Source organism: Schistocerca americana, chromosome 8 (genome assembly GCF_021461395.2).
Source record: "Schistocerca americana isolate TAMUIC-IGC-003095 chromosome 8, iqSchAmer2.1, whole genome shotgun sequence".
NCBI lineage: Eukaryota > Metazoa > Arthropoda > Insecta > Orthoptera > Acrididae > Schistocerca > Schistocerca americana.
The window spans coordinates 171,898,023-171,922,828 of NC_060126.1; the positions used below are offsets into that span (position 1 = coordinate 171,898,023).

A 24,806-nucleotide genomic window follows, 5' to 3' on the forward strand; every position below is an offset into this window, starting at 1 on the left:
AGACAGGTACTGGCGGAAGTAAAGCAGTAAGTACGGGCCGTGAGCCGCGCTTGGGTAGTTCAGACGTTAGAGCACTTGCCCGCGAAAGGCACAGTTTTAATCTCCCAGGAAGTTACCATTACTGAACTATATGAAATAAAATCGTCATAACGTCTGAACAGTTTGCGTTAGGACGTTCTAACTAGACGGTTGGCCGCGGGGCATGATGGGAATTAGTAAGCGCACGCATGGTTTAGTTTAGCGACGACGCCCACTTTCATTTGGACGGGTTCGTCAAAAACCAAAACTGCGGGACTTAGAATCAGAATTTCCCAATCAAGAAGTCTCTTCACTCTCAACGGATGACTGTACTTCACGGAATAATCGGTGCGATATTCCCTAATGGGACGGTGACTACCGAACGACACGTGAAGGTTTTGGAAGATGATTTCATCCCCATTATCCAAAGTGACGCTGGTTTCGACAAGATGTGGTTCATGCAAGACGGAGCTCGACCCCATCGAAGCAAGGGAGTGTTTGATGTCATGGAGAAGCACTTTGGAAGCCGCTTTCTGGCTCTGGGATACCCAGAGGCCACTGGCATGGGCCTCGATTGACCTCCACATTCTCAGGACCTAAACGCATGCGATTCCTCTTTGTGGGCCTATATTAAAGACAAGGTGTACAGCAAAAACCCTAAACCATTACTGAGCTCAAAACAAACATTCAGGAGGTCATAGGCAGCATCGATGTTCCGCCACTTCCGGGAGTCATGCAGAATTTCGCTATTCGTCTGCGCTATATCATCGCCAATGATGACAGGCATATCGATCATATCATAACCTAAATCCGAATATCTGTAGTGACGTTTACATGTTGAATTAAGTGTGCGCGCAACGTAGTTTGTAACTAATTTACGTTTTTTTTCTTATAGTTCAATAATTGTCACCCTGTATATAAACTCTAGTATATGTATACTAATCAGCACGGAAATGGTATAAAATGTGTCTATAAAACAGTCATACCATTACGTGGTAAAAGAAATTAAATTATTACCATGTGCTCTTTATATTGCGCTTGTGAAAGTCAGGGGCACAGGAAACTGAATGGGTAAGGTGTGTTGGGTGGACAAATGATACAGGTGATGTGCGTCGGTAAACAGCGCTCTCTGAATCAACTTATGTTTGCTATAAATAACTTTTAAAGCTAATAAAAGCACAACCTAGCTTAAAAATAAAGGTTATAACATTTTGAAACTAGCACTATAAAAACACATATGGATATGCCAATGACTGTCATACCATAAGGTCATACTCCACATTGACTGTTTTTATCCAAGTTAATACTGAAAGTTATATACTTTAAAAATGTGATGTATGAAAGCCACCAAGATACAATAACCCCATCTGGAAATACTCTTTGATCTTGGCATAATAAATTATTATACAAACATGTATAAGATTGCATGCTTCCATTTGGAAATGTAAGTTTTTTAAGCATGCAGATATGGCATTTCCTTTCAGCAAATGGATTAGGAGCACTAGATGCACGAATGTATTTAAATTATGTACATCATAACTCTTTTTGTACAAAATATTCATCCATTTTGAAGTACTGTTAGTTTGATAGCAGTTAGATATTTAATAAGTTGTGTGAAACACTATTCTCAAAAATTAAAAACAACTATTGATACTGTGAGGGTGACTTTTCTGGGTGTTAGTTGTAACTTTGAGGCATATGAGACATTGACAGATGGACTCAACCGTGTTAGTGCGTTTATTGGAGCGGGAGGGGGGGGGGGGGGGCTATTGGCGCAGAACAGCTGAGGTCTTAAGCGACCAAGTAAATCGTGAGTTAAAATTAACTGTTTCTAGGGAAAGCAAACCGTGTTTCTCGAAATTAGTTGAGGCACTGGAGCCTAACGCTACTAGTGGCTGGTTAACATTACATTGAATAACGACAGAGAATCTCGAGAACTTCTCAAAAATAAAGTAAGGAATTAGAAAGAGAAAATGAAAAAGTCCAACAACCCCTTCCCCCTCCCCTTTTTTTTAAAAAGGACGTTGGGAAGAGTTACTAGCACAATTAGTCTCCCCAGTTGAAAATGAAATCCTTTCCGCCACGTCGTTATGGCAAGAAGGGAAAGGAAATTAGAGACGGAGCACAGACTCAGATTGTTTCAACGATGAGGATCGAAATCAGCCGTGTCCTTTCAAAGGAACCATCTCCGCACTTGTCCGAAGCGATTTAGGGAAATCACTGGCTAGGACGACGAATGCGTTCTGCAGCCTGCTCTGTATCCGCTAAAGCCTCTGTTAGGTCAGATGACAAGCACTTGTTTAAGCATAAGCGGTTAAGAAACTGTCATTGCTTTGGAAAGTGGGGCACGGTCAGTGACTGAGAGCAAATTGGTGTGAGGTCACCGTTAACAGATGATGATGACTGAACATACTGTGCCCTAAGTGTACACTACTGGACATTAAAATTGCTACACCAAGAAGAAATGCAGATGATAAACGGGCATTCATTAGACAAATATATTATACTAGAACTGACATGCGATTACATTTTCACGCAATTTGGGTGCATAGATACTGAGAAATCAGTACCCAGAACAACCAGTCGGAAACGTGATGGTATGCATTTCTCCTCCTTACATGAGGCATCACAACAACGTTTCACCAGGCAACGCCGATTAACTGCTGTTTGTGTATGAGAAATCGGTTGGAAACTATCCTCATGTCAGAACGTTGTAGGTGTCGTCACCGGCGCCAGCCTAGTGTGAATGCTCTGAAAAGCTAATCATTTGCATATCACAGCATCTTCTTCCTGTCGGTTAAATTTCGCGTCTGTAGTACGTCATCTTCGTGGTGTAGCAATTTTAATGGCCAGTAGTGTAGTATAGTTAAAATTGTCTTTTCTATATCTATGTGTATATACAGGTACATACTCCGCAAGCCACCGAACTATGCATGGCAGATGGTGCCACGTACCACTACAAGTAATTTCCTTATCTGTTCCACTAGCAAGTAGAGCGAGAGAAAAATGATTATCTATAATACTGTGTACGAAGTTTCTCACATATTATCTCCGTCCGTCCTCCTTACGCGGACGTACGTCGGCAGCTGTAGAATCGATCTGCGATCGGCCTCATACGTCGGTTCTGTAAATTTCCACAGCAGTGCCTTGCGAAGAGATCATCGTCTTCCCACCAGGAATTCCCACTTGAGTTCAGGAAGCATCTCCGTAATACTTGCGTGCTGGCAGAATCTACCGATAACAAATCTAGCATCAAGCTTCTGAATTGCTTCGATGTCTTCCTTTAATTGGAGCTGACAGGGATCGAAAACACTGCAACGGTACTCACGAACTGGTCGCTCTAGCATCCTACATGCCATCTCCTTTATAGATGAGCTACACTTCCCAAAATTCTACCCGCCTGACGTGCTCATTGCATTTCGTATCGCGTCAAGATCGACGAGGGAAGTCTCCATGGAGAGACGGTCAGTGTTCATGCCAGAGTGAGAGGATGATCCTACTTATAGCATCGCTAACGTCGTCTAAAGGCACAGATTTGCTAAACGCCTGAGTAGTAGGGTTGCAGCTTGCCATCTGCCGCAACTTTCACAGTGCACAAATGATACACTAGCATTTTCGGAAGAAGGAAGATTAGTGTCTAGCCTCCAGTGAACAACGAGGTCATTAAAGACGGAGCAGCTCGCATTGGAAAAGGATGGGGAAGGAAATCAGCCGTGATCTTTTAAAAGAATCGTACCGGAAATTTCCTGAAGCGATTTAGGAATATCACGGAAAAACTTAATATGGATGCCCGACCGGAGATCTAAACCGCCGTCCTCCCGAATGAGAGTGCAGTATGCTAGACACTGCGCCAAGTCCCACCGTAGAATTTTTGGGCAGAGGACATTGCTTTCACGGGAGCCGCAGCCAGCGTGGACTGGATAGCCGGAGTCTTTCGGCAATTAGTCTGCAAGAGTTCGTCGGCTACGCAGCAGTGACGCACCAGGAGCAGGCCGAATCCAAGCACGGCGCCCACGCCCTCAGCCACCAGGTACACAAGGGCGGCCGCCACGTTCAAGTCGCCGCGCAGCACCGCACACAGCGTCACCGAAGGGTTCAGGTGCGCCACCGATATGTGGCCCACGATCTGAGGAAGAACAAAAAATAAATTCTAGAAAAAAAGACATGAAAATTGTACATTGGTGTAACACACTGAAGCGCCAAAGAAACAGGTATAGACATGCGTATTCATACAGAGATCCGTAAACAGTCAGAATACGGCGCTGCGGTTCGCAACGCCTATGTAAGACAAGTGTCTGGCGCAGTTGACAGATCGGTTACTGCTGCTACAATGGCAGGTTGTCAGGTTTTAAGTGAGTTGGAACGTGGTGTTGTAGTCTGCGCACGAGCGATGGGGCACAGTATCTCTGAGCTATATATGAACTGAGGATTTTCCCGTACGACCATTTCACGAGTGTTTCGTGAATATCAGGAATCGGGTAAGACATCAAATCTCCGACATCGCTGCGGCCGTAAAAAGATCCTGCAATAACGGGAACAACGACGACTGAAGAGAATCGTTCAACGTGACAGAAGTGCAATCCTTCCACAAATTGCAGCAAATTTCAATGCTGGGCCATCAACAAGTGTCAGCGTGCGAACCATTCAACGAAATATCATCGATATGGGCTTTCGGAGCCGAAGGTTCACTCGTGTGCCCTTGGTGACTGCACGACGCAAAGCTTTACGCCTCGCCTGGGCCCGACAACACCGACATTGGACTGTTGATAACTGGAAACATGTTGCTTGGTCGGACGAGACTCGTTTAAAATTTTATAGAGCAGGTAGACAACCTCATGAATCCATGGACCCTGAATGTCAGCAGGGGACTGTTCAAGCTTGTGGAGCCTCTGTAATGGTGAGGGCGCGTGCAGTTGCAGTGAGATGGGACCCCTGATACGTCTATACACGATTTTGACAGGCGCACGTACGTGAACATCTTCTCTGATCACCTGCACCCATTCATGTCCATTGTGCATTTCGACGGCCTTGGGGAATTCCAGCAATACAACACGTTCAGAATTTCTGCAGAGTGGCTCCGGGAAGACTCCTCTGAGTTTAAACACTTCCACTAATTCCCAAACTCTCCTGACATGAACATTACTGAGCATATCTGAGATGCCTTGTAACGTGCTGTTCAGAAGAGATCTCCACCTCCTCGTACTCATACGGATTTATGGACAGCCCTGCAAGATTCATGGTGTGAATTCCCTCCAGCACTACTTCAGACATTAGTCGAGTCCATGCCACGTCGTGTTGCGGCAGTTCTGCGTGCTCGCGGGGCCCTACACGATATTAGGCAGTAGTACCAGATTCTTTGGCTCCTCAGTGTACATATTCCGATATTCATTTTGTAGTTTGTGAAAGCATCGATTGCAATTTGGATGCACAACCCGGCTTTCTACTCACTTCGCTGTCGTTCCAGTTTTCACATTTATAATCGTGGCACAAAAATATTATCAGGTGTAGGTTGCACAAAGTGCCTGTTTGCAGTCGTCTTAAAACAATATAATTCACAGCCACGTAACTCAGCAGTCAATAAAATGAAATTTTTTTGCAGTGTGGTTCGATGAAGGACTGTAAAAAGTATTACAGCGTGTGACTTTTCATGTTTTTCCGACGGATCTGTTGCAAATACACTTTTCGGGTTTGCCTCTGGATCGTATTGTGTAACTCGCACAATATTTCATCGATGCAACTGCTCGACATCATCAGGTGGTGGTAGCTGCTGCTGTCGCTGCTGCAAGGCGCGACTGATCGGTCCGCCGGCAAATCCGAGAAACTCGTCTAGCTTAAAGGGAGAAACCACATGGCGCTATGGTTGACCTGCTAGATGGCGCTGCCATAGGTCAAACGGATATCAACTGCTTTTTTCTAAATAGGAACCCCCATTTTTTATTACGTATTCGTGTAGTACGTAAAGAAATATGAATGTTTTAGTTGGACCACATTTTGCTTTGTGATAGATGGCGCTGTAATAGTCACAAACATATGGCTCACAATTTCCTGACAGATTAAAACTGTCAGCCCGACCGAGACTTGAACTCGGGATTTGCCTTTCACGGGCAAATGCTCTACCATCTGAGCTACCGAATCACGACTCACGCCCGGTCCTCACAGCTTTACTTCTGCCAGTATCTCGTCTCCTACCCTCCAAACTTTACAGAAGCTCTCCTGCGAACCATGCAGAACTAGCACTCCTGAAAGAAAGGATATTGCGGAGACATGGCTTAGCCACAGCCTGGGGGATGTTTCCAGAATGAGATTTTCACTCTGCAGCGGAGTGTGCGCTGATATGAAACTGGCAGATTAAAACTGTGTGCCCGACCGACTCGAGTCTCGGTCGGGCACACAGTTTGAACATTTTACTTCAGTTGTTCCAATGTGATACATGTACCTTTGTGAACTTATCATTCCTGAGAACGCATGCTGTTACAGCGTGATTACCTGTAAATACCACATTAATGCAATAAATGCTCAAAATGATGTCCCTCAACCTCAATGCATTTGGCAATACGTGTAACGACATTCCTCTCAACAGCGAGTAGTTCGCCTTCCGTAATGTTCGTACATGCATTGACAATGCTCTGACGCATGTTGTCAGGCGTTGTCGGTGGATCACGATAGCAAATATCTTTCAAGTTTCCCCACAGAAAGAAATCCGAGGAAGTCAGATCCGGTGAACGTGCGGGCCATGGTATTGTGCTTCGAGGACCAATCCACCTGTCATGAAATATGCTATTCAATACTGCTTCAACCGCACGCGAGCTATGTGCCGTACATCCATCATGTTGGAAGTGCATCGCCATTCTGTCATGCAGTCAAACATCTTGTAGTAACATCGGTAGAACATCACGTAGGAAATAAGCATACATTGCACCATTTAGATTGCCATCGATAAAATGGGGGCGAATTATCCTCCCTCTCATAATGCCGCACCATACATTAACCCGCCAAGGTCGCTTATGTTCCACTTGTCGCGGCCATCGTGGATTTTCCGTTGCCCAATAGTGCATATTATGCCGGTTTACATTACCGCTGTTGGTGAATGACGCTTCGTTGCTAAATAGAACGCATGCAAAAAATCTGTCATCGTCCCGTAATTTCTCTTGTGCCCAGTGGCAAAACTGTACACGACGTTCTCTCTCAACACGGCCGCGCGATATTAGCAAGCGGTCTAGGGCGCTGCGGTCATATACTGTACGGCCGGTCCCGGCGGAGGTTCGAGTCCTCCCTCGGGCATGGCTGTGTGTGTTCGTCCTTAGGATAGTTTAGGTTAAGTAGTGTGTAAGCTTAGGGACTGATGACCTTAGCAGTTAAGTCCCATAAGATTTCACACACATTTGAACTTTTTTTTCTCTCAACACCGACGTTTTTGACATTCCCGATTCTCGCGCAATTTGTCTGCTACTGATGTGCGGATTAGCTGCGACAGCAGCTAAAACACCTACTTAGGCATCATCATTTGTTGCAGGTCGTGGTTGACGATTCACATGTGGCTGAACATATCCTGTTTCCTTAAATAACGTAACTATCCGGCGAACGATCCGGACACTTGGATGATGTCGTCCAGGATACCGAGCAGCATACATAGCACACGCCCGTAGGGCATTTTCATCAGAATAGCCATACATCAACACGATATCGACCTTTTCCGCAATTGCCCGTATCTCGTGGTCGTGCGGTAGCGTTCTCGCTTCCCACGCCCGGGTTCCCGGGTTCGATTCCCTGCGGGGTCAGGGGTTTTCTCTGCCTCGTGATGGCTGGGTGTTGTGTGCTGTCCTTAGGTTAGTTAGGTTTAAGTAGTTCTAAGTTCTAGGGGACTGATGACCATAGCTGTTAAGTCCCATAGTGCTCAGAGCCATTTTTTCCGCAATTGGTAAACGGCCCATTTTAACACGGGTAATGTATCATGAAGCAAATACCGTCCGCACTGGCGAAATGTTACGTGGTACCACGTACTCATACGTTTGTGTCTATTACAGCGCCATCTATGACAAAGCGAAAAAATTGGTCCAACTAAAACATTCATATTTCTTTATGTACTACATGAATATGTAATAAAAATTGGGGTTCCTATTTTAAAAAACGCAGTTGATATCCGTTTGACCTATGGCAGCGCCATCTAGTGGGCGAACCATAGCGCCTTCTGGTTTCCCCTTCAACCTAAACGAGTTTCGTTCTTTGTCATTTTTTCGTTTGATGCTTAGTTCGTGCAATATTTGCCCGGTCACTATAAATGGACCACCCTGTATAAATCCGATGCGTCCGCAGCTCGTGGTCGTGTGGTAGCGTTCTCGCTTCCCGCGCTCAGGTTCCCGGGTTCGATTCCCGGCGGGGCCAGTGATTCTATCTGCCTCGTGATGACTGGGTGTTTTGTGATGTCCTTAGGTTAGTTAGGTTTAAGTAGTTCTAAGTTCTAGGGGAATGATGACCATAGATGTTAAGTCCCATAGTGCACAGAGCCAAATCCGATGTATGAACAACGGATTACACTCATTCACGAAATCTTCAACCTTCTCACGCTTCTAGACAACGAACAGCTTTTCTAATAAGATTTTTTTTTAAATAATAGCGATAGAGCACAGTTCTTTTTTTGGGCCGCTACCCACACCCACACCCACAAAATACGGTATACAGGACATAAAATCCCGTCTGAGGCCTGCGCTCATTTTTATCTTAATAATTGGCAACCAATGCTGTACAATCGCAATAAAGTCATGAGAGGTCCAGTTGACTCTTTTGTTAGAACATGTTACGCGTTGCGGAATTACACCCATCTTCAGACATCTGTTGCAAAAAAGTACAAAATATGACCATGCAGCGCCCCCTACTGAGGGCGCTTCGCTGCTGGTTGACTTGTTTAGCGTCAGTATACGCTCTGCTTCAAGACTGCTTGTGTCGCAGTCATATGTTATTCGACACTTTCTTTGAGTTGTCAAGGCTGTACGCCTGGTTGGTTAGGAATGAGTCGAAGTTTGTGGTATGTAACTCATATGACCAGATCTCATTTTCTGTAACGTTGAGACGTGTTGTGTGTGCTGTTCACTTATATTTTGTATTTTTTTGTAACAGATGTCTGAAGATGGATGTAATCCCGATACGCGTAACATGTTCTAATAAAAGAGTCAATTGAACATCTCATGACTTTATTGCGATTGTACAGCAATGGTTGCCAATTATTTTCTACAAAATACACGAAATTAGCACTGTGTGCTAGATAGAAGCAATGTTCTTTGAGCACTATGGGACTTAACATCTGAGGTCATCAGTTCCATAGAACTTAAAACTACTTAAGCCTAACTAACCTAAGGACATCTCACACAGCCATGCCCGAGGCAGGATTCGAACCTGTGACCGTAGCGGTCGTGCTGTTCCAGACTGAAGCGTCTAGAACGGCTCGATCACAGCGGCCGGCGTTCTCCAAAAGCATTTTCCATTAATGATAATGAACAACGCATCATATTCCATTGTAAGCGGCAGAAAGTAATGGTAAATTGGGAAGGTGTGGTTACAGAGGGAAATTAATAAGCTCATAAGAGATTTTTTTTTTCTATCGGACTTAACTTCTGAGGTCATCAGCCCTCTAGAACTTTGAACAACAGTAGAGCGTCGGTTATCCGAAGTAATTGAGGGACATGGGTGTTCGGAAAACTGGTTTGTTCGGATAATCGAACTGTATATGTTTATTTGCCAAAAAGAAGTACTATACAGTAAATTTATTCATAAAAACAGGCATCTCTTTTAGTATTACAAAGTAACATACAAAGGCAACTTCAGTAGGAATATATAATATGTGGCACAGTTTATTAAAGAAAAATATAAACATATTACATACGCATTTTGCATGAACAATATACACAGTATACAAAATTATCGTTTAAAAAATCCTTTATTTTGGTCTGTCTAAGCAAGCCTACACGCTTACGAGCAGCTAAGTCACGTACTTTTTTCATTACAGATATCTGAAACTGGTCACTTCCATGGCTCTGAGCACTATGGGACTTAACATCTGAGGTCATCAGTCCCCTAGAACTACTTAAACTTAACTAACCCAAGGACATCACACACATCCATGTCCAAAGCAGGATTCGAACCTGCGACCGTAGTGGTCGCGCGGTTCCAGACTGTAGCGCCTAGAACCGCTCGGCCACTCCGGCCGGCTCATAAGAGGTCCTAGTGTGTGATGTAAAATGGATACGGAGAGAGAGAGGTGTAGTAAGCAGCGTTCGAGGATTTGGTGAATGGAAATGGCTCTGAGCACTATGGGACGTAACATCTGAGATCATCAGTCCCCTAGAACTTAGAACTAGTTAAACCTAACTAACCTAAGGACATCACACACATTCATGTCCGAGGACCGAGCGAGGTGGTGCAGTGGTTAGACACTGGACTCGCATTCGGGAGGATGACGGTTCAATCCCTCGTCCGGCCATCCTGATTTATGTTTTCCGTGATTTCCCTAAATCGCTCCAGGCAAATGCCGGGATGGTTCCTTTCAAAGGGCACGGCCGACTTCCTTCCCCGTCCTTCCCTAATCCGATGAGACCGATGACCTCACTGTCTGGTCTCCATCCCCAAAACAACCACCATGCACGAGGCAGGATTCGAACCTGCTACCGTAGCAGTCGCGCGGTTCCGGACTGAAAGCATTTGGAGGGAGTCCTAAAATTTTTAGTGGAGACGGTGACATAAGAGAGCGTGGGTCGGATCAGGCTTTTGCAGGTGTGGAATACAGTGGAGGGATTCAGTCCTCGCCGGCTGGAGTGCCCGTGAGGTTCTAGGCGCTACAGTCTGGAACCCAGCTACCGCTACGGTCGCAGGTTCGAATCCTGCCTCGGGCATGGATGTGTGTGATGTCCTTAGGTTAGTTAGGTTTAATTAGTTCTAGGCGACTGATGACCTCATTTTCAGCAGGTTAGCAATTTTAGTCTCTCTTGGAATGGTTAGTTTACGGTCGAAAATTAGTCCAACGTACTTTTGTCTATTAGTGAATTGGATAGGACGGTCGCAAATGGTGATGCAGCAGAGGTGGTGTTACTGACGTGACTGGACTTTGTAACGTGGGCGTAAGTGCGAGCGTCGACTGACCTGTATGACTGTGGCGACGGTCATGCCGAAGACGAGAGGGCCCTGCAGGCCGAACGGCTTCTCCGAGGTGCCGTCGAGTCCGTAGACGGCGCCCATGCAGCCCACGAACATGAGCAGCGCGGTGCCCAGCAGCTCGGCGCAGAACACGACCAGCATGCGGCGCGCCGACAGCTGGCCGAACACAGAGCCCGTCTCGGGGTGACGCCGGAACGCCGCCGTCACGCCTGCGTGGTATACCGTGCATCAAGCAGGTGTCACTCTGCCAGCAAGCCACGTGAAGTGTCACAAATAATCTGAATAGCGAGATCCTAGTCCACTGCGATAATCTTCACGGCTTGTCCGTAGATACTCGACCGTTTCTGAGCAAACAGCACTCAGAGTCACCGAGGTACTTTGTATGCCTTTTAGCAACTTCGTAGTTCAGCCGAAGCAGTGGCACAGTGGCTAGCATCGAACCTTCACACTTTCGCGCCAAGTCTTCAAACCCCTATACTTAGTGCTTTTTCTCTGTTTTTGTTCATTCATCTACCCATACCCGTGTAAGATTACTACAGGCATGTTTGCGAATGCATTGTGGTTCTGTCCTCCATCGTACAGTCGTGAAAAGAAGATCAAATGTGGGTGAAAGAGGGTGCAACGACTTTCCCAACGTGTGACAGATCCATGTAACACCTTTGGAGGGAATTTTGCTGGCATTTGGTACTAACGAGGCATCATTAGCCCCCGTTACACTTTATGGGATCTCCTGAGTTCTCGTCTTTTTTTTTCTCTTGTTTCGGCAGTTTGCATTTCGAAGCATGACCGAGCCTGAGGATGATGACGCAGGGCACCACACTTTCGCACAATTACAAAAGGAAGGCATCTTTGAGCCAATTTCAAACTTCTGCGTCGCAGTGGGAGACAGTTATAGCGGTTTCGAAAACTGACCCTGTAACTGTGATACACACCGTAAAAAGATGTTGCTCTTATTAAAAAACTTATGAAACAGTATTTGTTTTTTAAGATATACATTTGATAATAAACATAGAATACAAATAACAGGAAAAGATTATTACTAGCAATAGTCGAATCAGCGACTTTGCAATTACAACACTCATACGCTACACAGTCAGCAATCAGTGGCTGCGTTAAATTTTTCGAAACGTTTTGTTTTGTACTTAGCAGCGCTCAGAAGTCTTGAAAGCTTTAAACTCGATTTTTTGGAGTCATATTGGTTTAGGAAATTAACATTCGGGCACTTACTTTCAGATATCACACGGAGAACACCGGATTTTCCCTGAAACTTCGCTCTTATGTTTGTTCTTCAGGAAGATTTGATGCATTACTTCGGGTGATACCGATCGTACAACATTGGAAAAATAGAAATTCTGAAGAATAGGAGTATTGCACGAAGGTAAGTTTGCCGCCGCGACATTTCTTCATACGAATCTCACTCGGCGAAGAAACGTCTTTAGCGTTGCTGAAGATTTCAAACGTTGGCAATAAATTAACGGCAAATCAAGCGTAACGGGATGACATCCAGGAAAACTGGCGCTTGCAGGTGATTATGAACCAAGGTATGCCACATCAAAAACGATTTATTGTTTTTTTTTTGTCTTTTTAATTCATTCACTATATACGAGGGTAATCCAAGAAGTAAGGTCTCCTATTTTTTAAAAGTACGTAGACCTGTTTATTTTTAAAATGGTTTACATCAGTATACAGATTGAACATTTAGCTATTTTTCGAAATAATCACCGTTCCTGTTGATGCATTTTTTGTAGACGCTGTGGCAGTATTTGTATGCCCATGTCATACCAGCTCGCCACCATGCTGTTCATAAAGTTATGAACCTCTTCTTTCACCTCGTCGTCGGAGCTGAGTCTCTTTCCGGCCAAATGTTCTTTCAACCTAGGGAACTGGTCGCCATTTCAGGACTATAGGGTGGGTGGGTGATTATGTTCCACTGAAACTGTTGCAGGAGAGCAACGGTATGACGAGCGACGTGTGGACGAGCGTTATCATGGAGATGTGTACGCCCTTGTTCAACATTCCTCTTCTCAGGTTCTGAATTGCCCGTTTGAGTTTTTTCAGAGTCTCACAGTACCTGTCAGCATTAATTGTGGTCCCAGCGATTCAGCTCCGACTACGAGGTGAAAGAAGAGTTTCATAACTTTCTGAACAGCATGGCGGCGAGCTGGTATGACATGGACATACAAAAACTGCCACAGAGTCTACAAAAATGCATTTACAGGAATGGTGTTTAAGTCGAAAATTAGCTAAATGTTCAAGCTGTAAACTAATGTAAACTTGAACTTATAAAAAAATAGGAGACCTCACTTTTGGGATTACCCTCGTAGTTAGTAAAAGAATAAGGGCAACCTTACTTTTGGGACTACCCTCGTATGTAGTGGATGAATTAAAAAGACAAAAAAAACAATAAATAGTTTTTGATGTGGCATACCTTGACTCATAATCACCTGCAAGCTCCTGTTTTTCTCGAAGTCATCCCGTTACGTGTGATTTGCCGCGAAATTATTGCCAACGTTTGAAATCTTCAGCAATGCCAACGACGTTTCTTCGCTGAGTGAGATTCGTACCAAGAAATCTCGCGGCGGCAGACTTTCCTTCGTGCAATACTCCTATTCTTCAGAATTTCTATGTTTCCAATGCTGTACGATCGGTATCACCCGAAGTAATGCATCAAATCTTCCTGAAGAATAAACATAAGAGCGAAGTTTCAGGGAAAAACGGGTTATGGTACTTGCCGTGTTCTCCTTGTGATATTTGAAAACAAGTGCCCGAATGTTGATTTCCTAAGCCAAAACGATTCGAAAAAACTGGGTTTAAGGCTTTCAAGATTTTTGAGCACTGCTAGGTACAAAACAAAACGTTTCGAGAAATTTAATGCAGCTACCAAATGCTGAGTGCGTTGTAATAGCGAAGTCGCCGATTCAACTATTGCTAATAATAACTTTTTTCTGTTATTTGTATTCTATCTTTATTATCAAATGTATATCTGTAAAAACAAATACTGATCCACATTTTTTAATAAAAACATCTTTTTAAGGTGTGTGTCACAGATATAGGGTCAGTTTTCGAAACCCCTATAATTGTGTGCCACTGTGACGCAGAAATTTGAAATTGGCTCAAAGATGCCTGCAACTTTCTTTTGTAATGGTGCGAAAGTGTGGTGACGTGCGTCTTCATCCTCAGGCTCGGTCATGCTTCGAACGGCAAACTGCCGGAACATGCGAAAAAAAGACGAGAACTCAGAAGGTCACATCAAGTGTAACGTGGGTTAATGATGTCTCGTTGGTACCAAATGACAGCAAAATTCCCTCCAATGATGTTACATGGATATGTCACACGTTGGGAAAATCGTTGCGCCCTTGTTTGCCTACATTTGACCACTTCTTTTTAAGCATGTACGATGGAGGACAGAACCACAATGCCCAGCATTGAAATCACGTAATTTTCTAATGGGTGACCGAGGAAAACATTTTAGACACACCGTCCCTCAAAATCAACACGAAAAGGCTTTGGGGGATGCCAATAAGGTTGTCAATCAAACCGTCCCTTCCCTTGGGTTGTAGATTCCCACACATTTCGCAGTCGAAAACGACAATTCGCAACGTTATGAGCAACAGAAAGACGTTCTTGACAAAGTTTGACACTGTCGAAAATCCCTGAGGTATTCAACACTTCTCCAAGGAAATTATGCTCCTGCAGTCGCATGGAACATGATTGCATACCTCTGGAGTGTAGTGTGAGCGCAATTTTTGCTCTGGTGTATAGGACGGAACCACAGGGACCATTCAAAACCGTTCGACGAAATTTCAACGTGATCCGAAGCAGTAAAGGGTGTTTACGCTTTTTCATCCCCCCCTGTGGCGTGATCATAGGGTGGGTGCAACATTGACAAACACGTGAATAAAATGGTAAAGAGTTCTTCTAAGCCCTCAGTTCGGTAACACACTTGGTACCTCCCACATACTTTTGTTGCCACTTTAAAAACACAGACACTCCTAGGCACCTGCAGGCAGGCAACCCCGTAACAGCATTCAGCTGAGAGGTACTACGCTGTTACTCTAGTGCCTGCTTGCGGGTAGTCCGAATATGATGGGCGTTGAAGGGGTTGCTATATTGTCTAACCCCGCTGTAGATGTGAACGTGTGCCTGTACAGAGACAAACTTTGACAGATTCTCTGTATAGGTACACGTGCACATCCGCAGTGGGGTTAGACAATAAAGCAACCCCTTCAACGCCCGTCATATTCGTGTACATTTACAGAGAATCTGTCAAAGTTTGTCTCTGTACAGGTACACGTTCACATCCACGATGTAGTTAGACAAAATTGTGGTGAAATTTAGTCGCAATGTCACACCTTTAACGCACGTTACACCTCACATGAACTTCTGAGGTTTGGCGTATTTTTCACAAGTGTCGACATGTTGCTGTTTGAAGCGTGGACAAGCCCGAGGGGTGACACTGCAGGGCGTCACGATTTTACACCATTACCGAGTAAGGTTGGGGCACCTTTGAACAAATTTAAAACTTCTGTGTCGCAATGGGAGGCAATTATGGGGTTCAACAGTGTAACCCTTTAACTGTAGTGTGCAATGTATATTTACTGCGTGCCGTGTTCTCTGTGCAGTACAGATATACATGGAGCTGAGCTGCTTACTATTCAGGTGCAACTGCGTTAATGTTAGCTTCCAACAGAGGGGACATGGAGCAACAATTGTTTTGCACTCTACACTTCCACGTCACTTCAGTCAAATAGTTCCTTACTGGACATTCATCTGTCAAGCGCAGATACAACCACACACGCACACACGACTCCAATGAGGACAGCAAGTCCATAGTATCAACAGTATCTGAAGACAGCATCAGAATCATGTCAACACCCGCTTGCAACAAGATCTCAACTGGACATTCTGCAAGTGATTCTAATTATCTTTCGCTGGATTCGGGATTTGACGACAGTAGAGGGAGATCAGTAAAAGTGAATACTGAACCACTACCACGCACTATCGCCATACTACAGTAAAGTACCCGGCAATATGAATAGAGCGTCTTGGCTGCCAGCAGTGACAGCTTTGCGGAAGGCCAGCTCTCGCAGAGCAACAGGCGCGCGGTAGGCCACAGCGGTGGAGGGTACACAGAGCACTGACGCGGCCTAGTCGATACTGCGCAGTTAGTAAACAACGATACGCTGTAGTCACCGCTCAGTCTCCATTCGCCGATTTCCGCCATTGGCAAGCAGTAAAGAAAACTCCAATGGAAAAACCCCATTTCTGGAAATGACAACAAGCAATGCCAAGACGAATAAAATGAACTCCTAATGACCTTCCTCCTCTCCCTCACGTCCAATGACAGCGCTCCTCCATAGTATATATGTATCCAAATTAGTGTTCATTCAGCAGTTTGCAATACACCCTGAGGAAGGTGCCTTGCAACAGTCGCCGAAACGTCGGAATTTTACAGGATACAATGCGGCCTCAAACCCAGAAGAATTTTATTGTCTGTGACAACGGCCGCGGAAGCCTACGTTTACATCCTCATGGATCGTTTATATGTGTGTTATAAACAGTCACACTCCTACAACACTAATTACGAGTACTGACGAAAAAACTACTTATCTGTCTATTTCGTTCCGTTGAGAATAACGAGTTGAGTTCTGTCTGCTGGATCCCGGCACAAGCCTGGTACGATACTCGGTAATCTCGTATTTCGTTCTCTAGAGAACAGTGTCTAATTATAACGAATGCCTTTCTGAAATAAAGGAACTCGGCGTCAACCTGGGAGCCTCAGGTCTCCTGGACGAACACAGCAACTTGCATAGTTTTATAACACACTAACGCCAGTGATATTTCTTAAGCCTGTAAATACGTCCACCTCTCCAGCGATCCTTCTTGAAAACAGGAATGACCTACGCTTTCTTTTTCAATATACTGGTAGCCTGTACCTGTGCGACAAATCGCCGCTGGAAGGAGAGTAAGTTTGCTCGCATGATCTCTGTAGAATGCCAGAAGTGTCTTAACTTGTGCAGACGCCTATCTGCTGTTGTGGTTCTGAAGCCGTGGAAAGCATTTACAAGCGTTTCCACGCTGATTGATTCTGCGTATTGTTTACCAAGGTTGTGATAGTTAAATGTTCCGTACAGTCTGAGAGATACAACAAATACCATCAGAGGTCACCATCACACAGTCACATCCACTCGCCAGGCACCTCTCCAGTGCATGCAGCAGCCTCCACATGGCGCACACGATATGGATCTCTTTCCGCTTCCGCGCCACGTCCTTCAGCAAGTGATATATGTCCGCTGACAATGTGGACAGTTGCCAAAGAGAACGCTGTCAACTGCGGGCTACGTTGCCTCCACCTTGTTCTGGTGCATAAGCCAATTCTTCCGCTGACAGACATGAAACACGATGCGTCATTGACACTCTGGTGGTTCCGATACTTTAGCTAGACCATTCTGCTGATTACCTGCATCCAGCATAGTACAGTTGTCTGAAGACTACATTCCACCTAGTGCATTGGTAATAGGACAACCGAAAGTGTCTATAGCATTACTATTATTTATAGTGATAACATCATACACTGGCAACTGATTGGAAAGTTATTTAGATTTCATTGTCTTTGGTTTAGGACATCAGGTGCCAACTATAGGGGAAAGCGTCCATAAATGATACAAACTGGTAAAATGACATACCACGTGTTTCTTCTTCCTGCCACAAGAGGTAGCAATTTTTGGCACAAGGTTATATTCTGGTGTTGGCGACACGGTTACATCAGAAACAGAGGAGGCCGTTTGCTTATGCGCTTATGTGTTATCTGAAGAATACGTGCGCATCGGGTTTTAAAAGTTGTAACAATTGTTCTTCTGTGGCATACTACAACTGGATAATTTGATTTATAATTTGATGTCCACGAATCAGCATGAGTTTAGAAAGCGCCGCTCTTACGAAACTTAGCTTGCCCTTTTCTCACATGATATACTACGAACTATGGATGAAGGGCAACAGGCAGCTTGCATATTTCTACATTTCTGGGAAGCGCTTGACACGGTGCTCCATTGCAGGTTGTTATGGAACAGGTTCACAGGTATGAGTGGGTCAAAGACTTCTTAAGTTATAGAATCAAGTATGTTATCGTCGACGGCGAGTGTTCATCGGAGACAAGGGTGTCATCAAGAGCGCCCTAGGGAAGTGTGACAGGACCGCTATTATTCTCTATATACATAAATTATTTGGCGGATCGGGTGGGGACCGCCATTTATTTCCATTTACCGTAATATAACACGTAGGTCATTATTGTTATTACTATTTCAGTAATAATAGTTGTAAATTATAAGAGAATCGCTAAAAGCTAGTTACATGATTCAGAGAACTGGGAGCGTGCCTCAAAAATATTCGGTGTTCCTCAAGCTACTTTAAGAAGAAGAGTACGAGGCAAGATAGAGCAAGTTAGGGAGTTGAGAAAGGTTTAGGTCAGTTCCAACAAACGCTTTCAACATATCTAGAATTAGAGCTACCACAACACAATAAAGATCATGAATCCAAGCCAGTTGAACTTATATTGAATGATATAAGGAAACTGGCATTTAAGCCAAGAGAAATGACATTGGCAGTCGACTCAGCAAGCGGACATTGATGGCAGGTAAGTACCTACTTAATTGATGTTCACATGTGACGTTTGCAAATATATGTGAATCTGTATAGGAAACATAGGAGTACGTCATTTTGGCCAACGAAACATGTGACATGACACTGAGTAAGCTTTCTAATAATACGTTGTGGTAATCCTATAAGGTGTAATATAGTTTTCTTGTGTGAGCACTATGTAGTTAATAGCTCTTCATGTTAACATGTAAAAAATAAACCTCATAATTAAAAAATTGTGACCACTGTAGAATTGGTTCCTTATGATATGCGACTGTAGGTCGCCTTTCCTACCGAAGTTAAGTTCTGTATTGTAACATACTGTTATCTTGATAAATGTTATTGTTTACATCTTACTTTGTTGTCACATTTCCGTTACCGTGGCGCCTGTCAAAAAAGTGTTTAATTAGTAAGCGTGCAATTAGCCACCTTTATAAAGAATTATAGTAGCACTACACTTTACTCCTACCATGGATGTTTCGTGTAAATTAATAGCAGCATTGAGTCACAACATACGCAACACTAATTTATTTGGAAATTCCTTCAGTTTAAAGAGATCCATTTGACCGCTACTTGCAGTCGTCGATTGATAATAAATTTTAATTTCAATCACAACCTTAAAATTCCAGAGGAATCATGGTTTTCACCTGTAACAAGTTCATTATTGATTTGGAATCGAAAGTAAAGAAGTTAATTGGGAAATGTAGTAGCTCGTAGACGCCACAGTAAATTACTTTCGCTCTTTCATCCATTATATGTTGGAGGACAGAACATATTTATATTAAAAATTTATGCAGTAACACGGATGCAGACCGTCTCGGTGTTTGGAGTGATGTCATTATTTACTTGGCGGCTTCTGTGTGACTTAGAAAACTGCAAGAGAAATTTGAAAACACGTTGGATATGATACATCTTTCTACAATTAAAATATTGCGTGCAGTAGACAAGTACAAACGTTTTCTGTTTACTTTTAAAGGGAACCTTGTTATCAGTAATCCTTTTCGCATTATATGACATATGATCAGTACGTTTGCAAACGTAACTCATGCTTGAAATAATTGTCATGTAGACTTGCGGATTGTTTATTGCAGAGCCGATGGGATGCATTAAATCTAGGAGAAACAACAACCACTAAAAATCTCTAAAACAATGAAGTGAAACATGTCTGTTTAAGAACAAAAATAAATTTCAACGGTAAAAACGAGTGCAGTAATAATTATTCCTATCTACAAGATAAACAACATTAAAGTAGCCAATGAGGAATAATGACTGCAAATATTGACAAAATGATTAATTACTTTACTGTACTCTACAGATGTCAATCAAATGGCAAAGGAGAGGAAATGCAAGATCCTCGTAACGAAGTGGTGCAACTGACACTTACCCTTAACAGTGGCCAGGCAACACGGTTCGACAGGAGTTTTCTCGCCGACTGGTGGCGGTCTCTTTCCGTTGGCGAGGTCCGGCGCGCAGTGTATTACGGTGATGTCCGGCGTCATTTTACCCAACTCTCCGTTCGGCATGCTGGTAGTCTGTAGCTGAAGTGGTGGAGCGCTGGGAAGACGTCTTCGATGTGCTATCCGGAAAAGCTCCTATCACGATTTGCAAGGAAGCTAATTGGGCACTGTGGAACACTACAGCTCGTTTTTGTTTATCGTAATTTTCTCTTTTACGCCTGCATGCTGTGAATTTTGGAATAGCGATTGGAGTCGATGATCAAGTACGTCATAAAGGAAAAATGTTATGATACGTGCGTATACTAGTAATTCACCCTATGTTTCTAAATTCATTCTGTTTGAAACAATTATCGATTACTACGGAAGTAGAACCGTTTTGAAAATGTACGTGCAACAGTGAGTATAAAACTGTCAGTTGAGTGAAATTTCCTGAAGCTTCAGAAACGCAAAGAAATCTGAACGCGGTGAAGCAATACTGCTGCGATTTTCACGTACAACTGGAAGATTATTTGTTGCTTTCATTAGCTATTATTTCTTCTCGGCGTTCCAGTATAAAAATTAATGTAGTGATAGATCAAACATTTGAAATGACCAGTGGATTACCACACGGCAGGCCCACACGATTTGTATAATATATTCACCACGCAAGCACGCTGCACTTTGTTGTTAGTAGAACGCGTGCACATAGACCTTTTCTTTCTCGATATTCAAGCCATCCAGTTTGTACTGCCAGTTTGAAACTTCGGGTTAGATGAGTTAATGCATCACACTCTTGTTCTTGACGACCACTCGTTCACTGATATTGCCGGACGGTGAGTATCCTGTAACAAGAGAAGAATGGATTGCCTTAGAAAATGTGTTGACGAGCGGTGTATGTGGGTTGTTAAGTGTAAAGGAACACAAGGCCATGCCATTCAAGAGGTGAGGAAATGTAGTCTCTCGCTACACGGTTAGTGACTCGCAACTGGAGTAATCACATCTTACGACCACCTGTGAGTAGCAGTAAGTGGAGATATGAAACAGAACGTTCTCATAGACTAACATCCAAGTGTTTACTGATTGAATAGAGCGAAATTGCATTTTTCCAGCGACTGAAAAAGCTTATAAAACAATGGTACGCTACACTGAATGCACACAAGGAAGCTAGCATGAATGACTCTCAGTCTTGTTAGAATTGCAGGAGAGAGTAACACAACTGCTAAAAATATCAACTGACAGGCACTGGGAGAAAAATCTCACATGTGTGACCGATATATACCCAGCAAATTCCAATACAGGTTTTCAGAAGGGAATGCACAGGCATTCATTTCACCTGTATACGTAACCTTTAGAAAAGGTGCAGATAAAATCAAACTAACAACAAGTCACAAAGGACACATGAACGATCATTCTTCCCGATTTCACTTACCTATCTAAGGGAATGCAACCTGAAAATATGGTACAGTAAGAAGTAACCTCTTCCAGCTAATTCGGAGAGTCTGTTGGCAGATATACAGTGGAAAGTCGTCAATAATGTTCTTAAATGGGACGAAGAAGATCTTTACGAGAAAATAAGTGCATCAGTGTTTAAAGAGGATTCTTGTGGCTGCTGTAATACATCAACTGGAACCAGAGTGGTTATGTCAATACAGTTTGATGTGCTGAATTGGAGTTCAGTTCAGTACAGCGAAACTGTTTGCAGTGTCTACTGCACGTCAACGTTAATTGTAAAAATCTGCAAACACTACTTAGTTTCAATCATGGTTATTGGTATGTCTTACCGATCTTAACGTTCCATGGATGGACTTTCACCACCGAAAGTATCACTTGTCTTAACTCCAAGAAGCACTGAATACAAGTAGGTATGTAACACCGGGCATTCGCTCATAGTGCTGTTACCAGTAACACAACGTCACCGTTCTCCTGCTTTCGCTATGAACTGAATGTTGTTGAAAATTTATTCCACCTGCGAATATCTTGCCAACTGAGTATTCTGAACCCGTCCCCTGACAAAAAGACTGGTGAAAAAAGAATTAAAAAGAGATTTCATATCTTTTGTCATAACCTCTTCATTCGGCGCCAATTGTTTTCCAGCCACAAGCTGTTTTATATGCGGCAATAAAAAGCTGGTGGATAGGCTGGATGCTCCAAAACATCTGATACTTCAAATTTCCCTGTTTTCCTGTTGTCAGAGGAGCTCTCGTTATCCTGATGAAAGATGATTTTTTCTTCCCTGCGCAATACAGGCCAAGTGTAGCTCTTCATCGATTATGTCCGGAAGACTCACATAGTACTTCCCAGTCATTTATTAGTCTATGTAAGATAGTTTAACACAAAATTTCCTTCACCCCCCAAATTACACTTGTAATCACTGCGACATTTTAAATAGTTTTCATTTTTTTGTGCAGGACCGCCGCATTCTGCCCACTGCTTTCATTACTGTTTCGTTTCTTGCGTCAAATGGATGACACAAAATCAGTACTATTCTTTTTATGTTGGTGCAAACATTCGTTTCCACATACGCATTTGGCCAGCAGTCAATAAAGTCAATAGAATATTGTACAAAGTACTCTCATATTTAAATTTTCATGTAACGGGTGCTAAACTACTTCTGACATTTTTATGATTTCACATACTTTATACATATCTTATTCCCTCTGTTCTGAACTCCCTTTATGCTTTCATCAGTTGATGCGAAGTTGGATTATGCTTCAAGTAGATCATCTTCCACTGAACTTCTGCACGTCTGAATTCAGTCCATAACCTTTTACATGTTGAGAATGGGGCACATTGTTCATAAATCTTTCAGTCCAAACGAAGTACTTTATGACGGCACAGTATTCAATTCGCCTGAATGAAAATCGCACAAATAAACTGCAATAGTCGGGCAAAAATCTCAAAAACTGTTCTCCGGCCACAACTTCGGCTTGCTTTCTGGGACACCTAATCAAAGTTAACAATAGATTACAGTTGGAGAGGAAATGAAAATTCTGCTGTTCACGGTTCTCAAATGGTGCAGAACAAGTAAACTTTGAATATTATGTTACAAGGCAAGCAGAGCTACACCTGAAATCTTTTAAAAGAATATGTAAGTTTCTCTGGATGCACCTGTGTGAAAAGTCAAACTTTCAGTCATGCAACGTGTTACAAATCTATAGCATGAAGCTCTACTAACAGTGAGAGTGGACTATAGTGTAAGTTATGGGAGCATAGACTAAGTTAAGGGTGAAAGGGGAGACTGTCTGTGCTAGGGAGGCAGTGTGCTACTCTATGCATTGATCAGACGCATTTGACACTTCAGCTGGTGCACTGCAAATTATCTTTGGGGTTCTGTTTCTTGATCTCCTTGACAGAGAAATAACAGTCATCTACTGGATCAATAAAACAAGGCAACATAGAGTAAATGAAATAATTGGGATTCGAGAAGTCTACGGCATCTCCATCACAGAGCTTCTCATGTATTTATGACAAGAAAGTTAGGGATTCTCCGCTACTGAAAAATGGACACATTATTCATTCCAGAATATCAGGAAGGGACTGCGAACGATTAGCACTGAACCAACAGCTAGTGGTTCGCTATTTCACAGAACATGCTCCACACACATGACATTTATGAAGACTCAAAAGAATGCAGCAACTCGGCTGCAGTTGTGGAGCACTACGTACGGCTGAAACATTCTACAGGAGTGTCCAGTTTATGTCTAAGCCAGTCAGTAGCTTCATAGCACGTTTCGTTATAAGATATTCCACGAGGCGGCGAAATTTGGCATCAGGTGTAATTCTCTGACATACAGCCAAAAGAGAGCCCGAGACAAAAGGATATGACGTGTTATATCAACAGAAGGATGAAAATACCTAGATGAAGCGGAAGAGGTCCAATCAATCATCGACTTGTCTTTCGACTCGAAGCCGATTTGTCCACCGATCCGCTTTCGATAGGGAAACTGGATCTCTTATACCTAACCTACCATATCGGTGATGAAATGGGAAACACTCAACTGCACCGTCGACTTTCTTATGGATCCAAGAGGTTCCTGAAGCTAGTGCTAAAAGGAAACTCTGCATAGCGTACCCTATCTAGTAGGGGTAGTTAATAATACTTAAGAAGTGCCATAGTAACGATCACCTCTTCCACAATTTCATTGACATTGAGAATTTCTTTCTTTTCTTTACTCGTTACTATTCTTTTCTCCAGTTCCTCTTCCAGTCTCATTGTTTATTATTATTATTATTATTATTATTACATATTTTTCTTTTGTAATATTATCTGTATGGTAGTTTCAGAGGGTAAATTAGCAATAATAAATTTAGTGCCTTAGATTTCTTAGAGGAAACAAGAGAGAGACAACCGATACAGCCGGGACGTTGATCAGACAGCAGGGAATAAGATCTCAACACTGTAATAGGAGCTTTAATAACCAAGAGAAATTTATATGTAGGGTCCGTTTGAGAAAAATTACCTAGAAGTGTACGGTCCCAATAAGTTATGATGATGGACTATTAATAAAGATTAATCGATGGATAAATAAAAAGCAACCACGTCAAAAAGCTATTCCACGTATCAGTTTCACT

At 43.2% G+C, this 24,806-nt stretch overlaps 1 protein-coding gene across 1 annotated transcript in view; it reads right to left on the bottom strand.

The window, feature by feature from the left end:
• The window catches only part of LOC124544741 (aquaporin AQPAe.a-like), a 337,522-nt gene that overhangs the window by 24,743 nt on the left and 287,973 nt on the right, over nt 1–24,806 (bottom strand). The window contains exons 2-4 of the mRNA XM_047123400.1: nt 20,183–21,076; nt 11,149–11,372; nt 4,001–4,144 (exon numbers count right to left, since the gene is read on the bottom strand). Of these exons, the coding sequence (XP_046979356.1) occupies nt 4,001–4,144; nt 11,149–11,372; nt 20,183–20,321 (507 nt within the window). The 5' untranslated portion in view covers nt 20,322–21,076. The remainder of the gene's footprint in view (nt 1–4,000; nt 4,145–11,148; nt 11,373–20,182; nt 21,077–24,806) is intronic.